The sequence below is a fragment of the Chelonoidis abingdonii genome, chromosome 15 (assembly GCF_003597395.2).
Source record: "Chelonoidis abingdonii isolate Lonesome George chromosome 15, CheloAbing_2.0, whole genome shotgun sequence".
Taxonomy (NCBI): Eukaryota; Metazoa; Chordata; order Testudines; family Testudinidae; genus Chelonoidis; species Chelonoidis abingdonii.
Genome location: NC_133783.1, coordinates 47,403,076 through 47,413,147, shown reverse-complemented (window position 1 = coordinate 47,413,147; position 10,072 = coordinate 47,403,076). Strand labels below are relative to the sequence as shown.

Below are 10,072 nucleotides of genomic sequence, written 5' to 3'. Positions count from 1 at the left end.
AACTAAAGGGAATGACCCAAACCTACATCTCTCTGAAAACAATGGAAAGCAACCAGCAGCTTTAAATCCAGGTTTGGCTTTTAACCCTTCAGACCTGTTCCTGGTACCAAAGACAGATGAACTTTCAGGGGAGTCTGTGTCTGCAAATGAACACCACGATCCAGTTAAAAGTAAAGCACAAAAAACAACTTCTAAAACAGTGGAGCCCAATTTTGAAAGAGAGCCTCAAAAGGTGAATTTGTTTGTTAGCACTGAACCTTTCAATGTGCCTCTGTTGCTTAAGGCAGAGGGAGAGCAAAAAACAGATCTCACATCTGAAAACACAAAAGATCAAGACAGCATTAATGAAACAATAAAAGCTGATACCATGTTAGTAGAAAATATCCTTCTTTCTGATGTAGAAAATGCTGTGAATTCCAACAAGGAAGATTCCATAGTACATGAAAGATTGGCACTGGAAAAATATGTATTAGATTTAACTTGTGGGAGTAAACCCACAGAGCTGAATCTAAAAGAAACTGACATTGAAGTACCTGCAGAAAAAACTGGAGACTCTATGGGCAAGGACAGAACAGAGGAAGTTATAGCAACCAGTGGATCACCTGGAGGGTTAAATGAGGCAGAAGGGATACTATTGAGCTTTGATAATAGCAACAAGCAGGACAAGAAGGATGCCAATTGCAGGGGTGATTTCAAAGAAATCAGCTTTTCAGACAAGACTTTAAAAAGTGATATAAATGAAAAAGCTGTGGAAAAGCATCTGAATTCAGAGAGTAACTTGAAAGCAGCTGAAGATAATTCACGCTGTTTCCAGTGTGAACCTGAACAACAAATGAGCAAAGAGAAAGCAATTGCCACACACGACTTGTCCTCCAAGTGCAGCTTTCCACTTGTGGAAACTCCACAGTTAGCCAGGAAAGAATGCCCTCTGAGTTTTGATCATTTTAACACTGACACAGAAGACAAAACTTTAGTCTTGCTAGGCTATAAAATGACTGAAAAGGTTTGTTCAGTTAATGCACATGGTTCACCGCTTCTGCACTCTCAGGACAGTAATATTATGCAGACTAAGCAAGATGAATGCTGGGAACACACTTTTGCTAAAGAAGCTGTATTGGAGTCAGAGTGCAAAACTAAGCATCAAGAAATGTTTCAAAGCAGTGAAGGGTCTGGAGAAAATGTACTAACTCCCAACTCAGAACTTGAACATCAAGCCTTAAGTGAATTGATAGGAACTACTGACTGTGTTGCACTACATAAAGCAAAAATTCAGGAGGCCTCACGTATTTGTGAAAGCAAAGAATGGAACAGACAAGTAGCAGAGGTGCCTAATGGTGATCCTGCGTGCATACCTGTAACTGTTGTTAAACAAAGCAGTGCTGTAGACATTGAAGAAAATAATAAAATTAAGCAGGAAGAATGCAGAGCTGAAGTGGAAAGCTATGTAGATGATAAAGATTTGGTACTGAAAAAGGAATGCACATCTGACACACCAAAGCAAGTTCAGCAGGAACAAATGGCTGCAAAAAGTGACAAAAGTATGCAAGTGGCACATTCTGAAATCTCTCAAGCATCAGCAAATACTGAGGAGTTCAGTCCCCAGCAAAAGCAGTGGCGTTTAGAAGAATCACATGGTAGCAGCATAACTGAGAATAAACAGCCACCCGAGAGTGACAAAGATGGCTCTCCAGAGACCCTTAAAAGCTATATTGAAAACAAGAAAGAAATGACAGATGTTTCAATAACTCTTCCAAAAACAGAGCAAAGAGAGAGCCTGAACTTTGCTGCCAGAAAGAGTCAACAGCACATTTCAAATATAGGATTTGAAAAACACAAACACCACAGCAATCTGAATACTGTCACAAGTACTGATGAACAGGAACATAAAGAAATGGCTCAGAAAAATGAGCATTTAGTGGAGTTAAGTTATCACAGTGACTGTCAGGACCTATGCAGAAGCAAATCAGATATGTCTCTAGACATTACAAGCAGCTCTCAAACAGCACCTTCTGTGCTAGAGCCAGAGCCATTCAAATATAATCCCGATGCAGTGCCAGGGGAGGACTCAAATAAAAGTACTGCTTGCATGAAAGGGAACATGTGCAACACTGAGCATTTGCAGAATATTTCTGATCTGAAGGTCGCTACTGTGCAAGACTGCACTCAACAAAATAAAACTGACCTAGAGGCAGAAGGAAATCGCTTCAGTAGGCAGATCTCTAGCAAGCCCAAGCAGGATAATAATTCTTTGATCTCAGTCAGTCAACATGAAGAAGCATGTCAAGATGATGCATTTTCAAAAGAATCTGACATAAATGAACAGCCAGACAGCATATGTAAGACAGCAGACAATACTAATGTAAGCAGTGCTGGTGCTACTGACTGTATTCCAGGGGCGCAGAATTCAATAAGTGTCACTGATATACCACAGACTTCACTAACTGATATTGAAATAACATGTTCTGATAATGACTCTGAGGAAAATATGTATGAAAAAAACAAGAATGATACTCAAATATCTAGTTCAGAAAACAAAGAAAAAATGCAAACGTTGGTGAAAGGCTCAGTTCTAGAAACAAAAAAGGACCTGACTTCAGACAGTGAAATCATCCCAAAAGTTGAAAATATAAAACTAAATTTTGAAAGGGACTCTTCTATCATAGAGACAAACAATCAGAAAGTAGATGTGAATTCAGGTGCAAAGGAATATCCTTCTGCATTACAGGAACACAAGGAAGTGGCTCCCAGCAATGCTTCATATACATTAAACTGCACAAAAAAAGCTGAGAATGAGCATCTGCCTGCTAGCTCTGAAACAGAAGAGTTCTCAATTCTTTCTGCATCGACCTTTGCATTGGATCATCATAGTGAAGCTAGCCAGCAACCTGAAAACTGTAAGAATGATGGTATTGTGGGTGTGTTACTAAATAATAAGCTGGTAGTTAAAATGTGCCAAAATGTCTTAGAAGTTGCTTCTGATTTGCAGAGTACAGCTGATGCTACCGTACCTGTGCATTTAAAAGACATTTTACCAGGGATAATAAGCACAGCTGATCAAAACAGCACTGAAGCAGCACATTTAAAAAATACTTCCATGAAAGAAACAAGTATTCCTGGCCAAAGTTTCCAGTGTGAAGGAGAGAGTATTTCGCCCATACCAGATTCTGCTGATGCAGGGCAGTTTGCAGGAAACTTATCACAATTTAATTTTGAGAAGCTAAAGAAAGAGATATCTGCAATTAAAACTAAAGGAACAAAAAGTGATGTAAACTTCAAAGCACAGCACAGTGACAGTTCAACGGAGCCTCTGTTCAGTCTTCCTAGCCTAGGAGAGAGGCTGCTGAGTCTTTCATCTGCTGGTAAACAAGAAGGATGTAATGAGGAAATTGCAACAAATATCTGTGTAGATGACAAGTACAGGAAGATCTTAGAAAACTCTGGAAGTGCAGAGAAAACTGAAAATGTTTTGAAAGAGAGTAATAGCATAACCAAGACAAAAATAAATATTTCCAAAGAGACTGCAGAAAACTGTGAAAGGGAGAATGATGTTCCGAGTTCCAGGACCTTTGGTGCTGGTGCCAGCTTTCCTGATTTCAGGGAGCATCTCAGTAAAATATTTGAGAAACCTGTGCGCAATGCTGTGAATACTGAATTACCCCAGCTTTCATCTGAAATTTATGCAAGCAGTGGGCAAAGTCCCGTGGTTAAAGGTATACCAGTTCTGCAAAGTGCCAAGAACTTTTCAGAGCCTAACACAATAGGTGAAGGAGTTAATGGAAGCATCAATAATGCAGGACAAGAAAATGACTCAGAAATAGAGAGACAAGAGTTGCCTTTGGATTCTGAGATTTTTAGCAAAGTTCCCAAAGAGAAGGCAGCACAGCAAGAAGACATGCTCAGAGAACTAAAGCTTCCAGAAAACGAGGAACATAAACAGCCAGGTACCTTTTCAGAAAAGAAAATTTCCGAATTGGATGGTTCTAAATCTGTTGAACTGCCTCTTACGAATTTAAGAAAGCTGGACAACAAAAGTGGCAGCACAGAAAGCAGTCAGATGGAAAGAGAGGAAGGTACACATACTAGCAGTGTGAATCTTGGAGAGCCTGTGGACCAAGAGATAGAAAAGCTGGAATCTGCTTCATCTGATGGGACCGAAGCTGCAAACTTAACTGCATCTTATTACAATAAGGACCAGCCCACAATTCCTGGGACCTCTTCAGAAGATACAGGCACTGTTCCAAAAAATGATTTAGAAAGTGCAGCCATCCCAGAGGCAGAGGAATGTAATTTAATTGTACAAAGTGATGCAAAATCAGAAGATCTAATATCTTATGAAAATCAGTGCCAGGACTTTATGCCAAATCAGCAGAAGAAAAGTAAAGACTGTGACCCAAGCACTGTCAATGGTACCTGCAACGTATCAGCATCAACAATTGTCCAAGGAGACATCTTCAAAGCTGAAGTAAAAAGAGGTGATCTTTGTATGTTGTCTGGTGAAATCCAAGAGAAATCCACTCACAATAATCTTGTGCAGGAAATTAAGTCTCAGGATGACACATATATGATGCTGGATGCTTTGGGAAGTAGAAAATGCCTGGAAATATTAGGAAATCTTCAAGACTCACAGCAGGGAAAGGAAGCAACAATACATGGGTTAATAGATAACTTAAAAAATGAACTACGCCATGATGATCATTCCCAGGCTGACTTTAAACATGAACTCAGCAGTGTGACTAAGGGGGATGTGAAGGAAGAAAGTGACACCATGTTCAGCACAGCAGAGGCAGAAGCTTCTATATGTGGCAATGAACAACTTGGAGTCATCCCTGAAACAGGTATTACAGGCACAGTATTAATTAGTGAAGGTGATGCAGCTTTGCAAGCAAGCATTCAAGATCAAGGGACAGAAACAAAAAAGCATTACTCAGAAACTGTTACAGGGATGGAGCCCAAATCGGATTTTATAAGTACAGATTTTAATGTTGCTTCTGAAAATCAATGGAGCAAGATGCATTCAGAACAGGACAGCTCACCGCTGGATGCCAAAGGAAAGGTACCAACCCTTTCATTCACTGAGCCTAAGAAACATGACATCAATGAACTTCTGGGCATGGTTACTGAAGGATTCCCTAGAGAAAGGTACTTATTTTAAATTAATTTTGTGAGACAGAGTTGTCATTGTCCTAGGGTTGCAGAGGGATAAATTTTAGACATATAAATCTGTTGTTTGTGGTGCAGGTTTTCAGATGGTCATGGCTACCATTGACTTTTAACCAAAAATTGGTCTAAATGAAAGAAATTTTAAATACCTTGTAAGGTCTAAATATAATAGAAGTGACCCTTTGGGATTTGTAAAGACCTTGATCTTCAACAGCTCCATTGACCTTTCCTAGTTCTTAAACTCCCCTGTAGTGATTCTGTAATGACCCCAATTTTCACACTGCACTGCCTAAAGTTAGCAAAGCAAATTACACTTAGAAGCCTTTAATGGGTGTGATTTACTTTAAAAACTGGGCCTGCAGTGTTTTCATTGTAGACTGCAATCTGAAAGTTAAAAAACTCAGCTACCTTACAACCTTGATTACTCTAACCTCCGTTATCTTGACCCACTGTTATTCAAAACAGTCCCATTCCCTGATAAATTGAATATTATTTGTATTACCATAGCACCTAGGATCCCCAGTCATGGAGCAGTGCCTCACTGTGCTAGGCTATTGTACAAACCCAGGGCAAAGAGATGGTTCCTGCCCCAAAGAATTTATAATCTAAATAGAAGACAGACAAAAGATGAATACAGAGAGAGAGAGAGGGGAGTACACCTGCTAATTACATTAACAATGCAATTGATTGTTTGATAATATTAAGTGTTCCCAAAGACATTCAATGAACTGAGGTTGCATTTGTATATTATCTGTGTACTGACTAGGAGTTCATATGTGTAGCTTTCTTAAGCAGGGTTTGTGTATGTGCAAAACATTTTGTTGGGAGCTCAAGAATGCCTCAAACATGGTTTTTATTTTAAAAACAGTAAATGAAATGTGTTTTCTTCTGTGCATTTTTGCAGCACTATTTTGCATTTCTAGCATGAGCATAGATGTTAATTCAAAAGAATATCAACCTAGGACCTCTTCTGCACTAACTAATCATATCACTGCTTTTTCCATAATCTCAGCAACTTCCCTGAGCCCTGTCATTCTCTTCTTCCTGTATCTGAAAAGGATGCTATAGCTGTAACAACCAAGGCCACCTCAGATGAGGCAAGAGATGACATCAGAATAGAAAGGTACTGTGAAAAGCTTAAGTATTGCAGAGGGCAATAATGCTCTATTTAGATGCATTCTTTCTTGGTATTATAGATATGAAAAAGATGTAATTGAATAGGAAGGAAAAATAATGTTTATCAATGCCACATTCCTCAAAGTTACAATGATAAAACAGTGATATGAGGGGAAAATTAAGATCTGTGTCCTCCATCCTTTAATATTATCCATTATGGTGAAAAAAATAGGGATTTTACTTCCTTTCTATGTAATTCTGGGACAAAGGCTCAATACAGCATACTTCTCTGAACAAAATATACACTAAAAAAGCCACCAAAGTGTGATAAAGTTTAACAAAAAAATTTCTTTTCTTTTGGTCTCCTTAGAAATCTGTTTGTAAACTGTAAGATTATGAAATTTGGGATCTAATTTTATCCTATCTCTTGAACTTGTTTTCCTTTGTGTGTGTGTCAGTTTTTAAAAAGGATGGAGGATTCATAGTGTAGTTGTTTTCCAGTGTATACCAGCTGTCTGCCTGGTCTAGAACAGCTCAGAAGCCAAGAAAGAGTGTGTGTACGTGTTTAAATTAGGGTGGGTATCATTCTTTAAATTAATACCTGTGGCAAACAGGGTGAGGTCTTTGGAACAGCTGTTGGCAATTCATAAGTTATTTGCTTAATACTTGCATACACTTGAATTAATTGTCACCTGTTTTTCCACTATGAGTATTTTGTACCAACAAGCAGCTGCTACTTCTATAAGCACAAATGTAACTTTTATATCTATATGACTGTCAGTACATATGCTATACTGCATGCAGAGCAATTTGAAATCTGTGTGTATATTGACCAGTCCATTTTTAGATAACTCAGGAACAGGGGCTTCCTTCGCTTTCCTTGGCAGATTGTTCCACAATCCAGTGGGTCTCATTGTTAGCAAATATTTCCAGATATGCAGCCTAAAACGTCTTTTGTTTAATTTCATACTCTGTCCCATGTATCCCAGTCCCAGGATCTTCTGCCTTAAAAAAGTGGTATCCGTTTGTCCCTTTGCTATAGTAAATATCCAGGGTAAAATTTACAGACGTGAGGAAAATGTCACATGAATTTGGGCCTGTGATGTCTATCTGCATTAGGGCAGAGGAGATGCCAGTCATGAAAAATCCCAAACTAGGGTATTTGAGTGGAAATAGGTGTTTTGTTAGGAAAAGGAAATTGGTGTGTCTTGTGTTACGTAAGGAGTAGTTTTCAACCCCAGTCCATTCCAAGATACCTTATAGTGAAACTTCAGTTGTGTTAGATAGAAGGGGCCTAAATTACTGTTGTTTTTTTAGCCACCTTTTTAGATGATGGAATTCTTAATTTTCAGGACCATCCTCTACTTTCTAGTTGGAGTATGGGCTAGGTGGTTGCTTCTGTGGTGGTGGTACAATTGGGAGATCCAAACCATGCCCCTTTAACAAGCAGGAAAAGTCCAAGTCTATGCTGAGACCTTGCCTGGGTAAAGGGGATATTCCTTCCTCTCTAATGTCCAGCGTTGGGTGGAGGGATTATTTTCAGGAGAGTGGGTTATGCTAGAAATTCTTGTGCTTCTGGGGGAAAGTGGAGCAAAGTGCTACTATTAGGAACAGAAGGGTTGTATTGGTGATTACAGAAGCCTCAGGAGAAGAAGAGGGAGACTATCCTCTCCTTCCTCTTCTCCAGGGGCATCAAACTTCCTTTACTGGTTCCTGCAGTATTGCCAATTCTTGCCATTGTTTGGAAGTCTCATAACATTTGTAGGCTTATTTTAAAGCCCTACCTCCTGGAGTCTCATGATGATTAAGTGAGAGGGAAAAAAATAATTTCCTGACCTTGTGTCTGCAGAGAATAGCTCAATAATATCACTCCACAGGCTCAAAAATCAGGAACCAAACAAAAATACCCAAATTTTATTATTTTCAAAATCCCAAGCCAATCTCATGATTTTGGAGGGCCTGGATTGCGAGTTTGGAATGCCTGGGGTTGGCAGTACTGCTCAGATCACTTGGTGCTTAGCAGATGGCTACTCCATCACCTACTACTTTCCTCCTGCACATGTTCATTACTAGAGAGAGAAAAGGAGGTATACATAGAAAAGGCCTGAACATGCCCCCAAACGGCAGATCACAAATCCTCAGAACTATGGAGCGATAGCACTTTCATTAGATGGGGCCTTTTTTTGCACAAGAGAGTACCAGAATGGCATCCTGTGCTCTTGTTGCTGCATAGGTATGCTGAGAGAAGAGGTTCTCTATACAGAGGCGCTTCCTGTACAAGTGCAACTGAATAACATAGGCCCCATATATATTTAGGAATCACTGCACCTGCCACTGATATGCCTCCACCTCTGCAGAGGAGTAAGGCAGTTATTGAGCAGTGCACCACAACCATTTAGAACAAGATATGAAGAAAATTCTGTATTCAATTGAAAGTGGTATAGGCATTTGTAGATACATTTCTGGAGCTGTACTAGAATTTGGCTGGGACTCCAGAACCAATATCCAGTTTTGAAAAAGTACTTTGGGAGGTTTAATGATTAAATGCTGTGATGTCATTCCCAGATGTGCTGCTTTTAGGTGCTAGGAATAGATTAGCTGATTTGGCAAAGTATCCAATTTTTTAGTGGACTTCCAGACAATTCAGAGGGTTGGAGATGCTCAGTTTACTAAACTGGGGTTAGATTGTGTAGATATGCAAGGGTGAGAAGGGTGTAAAGAGCCACAAAGCTGGCCACAACTGCAGATATGATTGCACAATCTCTTCTGAACGCAGTTACCCCCAAGAAGCTATGGCCCCCGCTCTGAACCCGGCAGCAGAGCTGACTTGTGGTGAACGAGTGTGCTGGAATTCTTTAAGTGGCATTAGCAACATGCCTGCTGCCCTTGAGTGCCTTGGGAGTTCTGGACGGCATTATGCAATGGTACTTGTACTCCTAAGCTGGTTGGGAATTTTTCGAGAAAATGTTTTGCTTGTTTTTTGTCCGAACACGCTAATTCATTGAAACTGAAACTTGTGTAAGGAAGATTTCTCGGGTAGCAGAATGTATTTCTTGTGGGGGGAGGGAGGGAAGGAAGAGCAGGGACTTGAACTTGAGTTTCCCACACCCCAGGGCTGTTGGTTATTCTGGGGTGGGTGTCTCTTTCTTCTTGTTTTTGTTCCATGTTGGACTGAAAAGACACGTCAAAACCTCAACATTTTTTGCAAAATGAAAGTCTTGTTTTCCAGCCAGCCCTACTCTAAATCTCTTAGGTGCTTTTGAAAATTGCACCCGATGCCTGTTGAAGCTCATGCCATAATGGTGCAGACCCTGTTCCCTCCAATATTTACATTGGTTTTCATTCTCTTTTATACCTGTATTAAGCTATGTCATTTATAAAGCTAAACAATATTGTTACATGCCAAATAAATCACAGCACTCTATGTCAGAGCAGGGTAAGTTGAAAAACCCTCTTTATTCTATTTACGTAGGCCAGACAGTAATCCTATAAGTAAAATTGGCCTAGACATGTTTTTTAAATTTTCTTTCATGCACTATTCTTGCAGTTGGAAATTGGCAAGATTAGTAAGCTGTCTGAAAAGAATGTTGACTCCTTAGTAAATACTGACTTGATCTTTTTTCCCCCTCTGCATAGTAAATACAATATTAAATATTTTAACAGTCTTTCTGAGTGAGGTATGGAATTCATAGCTCTTTCTCAGATTGTGCACTCAAGTAGGTTCTAATTGCTGGAACTTTATGCCTATTTGAGACCTGTGGTGTTTGAAAAAAGAATCATTGTGTTAAAAATAATT

General features: G+C 39.5%; 1 protein-coding gene across 9 annotated transcripts in view; it reads left to right on the top strand.

The window, feature by feature from the left end:
• The first annotated feature begins 4,886 nt into the window (after positions 1–4,886).
• TACC2 (transforming acidic coiled-coil containing protein 2) overlaps positions 4,887–10,072 on the top strand; it is a 148,527-nt gene continuing 143,341 nt past the window's right edge. For all 9 annotated transcript variants that reach the window (XM_075072499.1, XM_032776699.2, XM_075072498.1 and 6 more), the window contains exons 1-2: positions 4,887–5,139; positions 6,173–6,283. In XM_075072499.1, the coding sequence (XP_074928600.1) occupies positions 4,943–5,139; positions 6,173–6,283 (308 nt within the window). In that variant the 5' untranslated portion in view covers positions 4,887–4,942. The remainder of the gene's footprint in view (positions 5,140–6,172; positions 6,284–10,072) is intronic.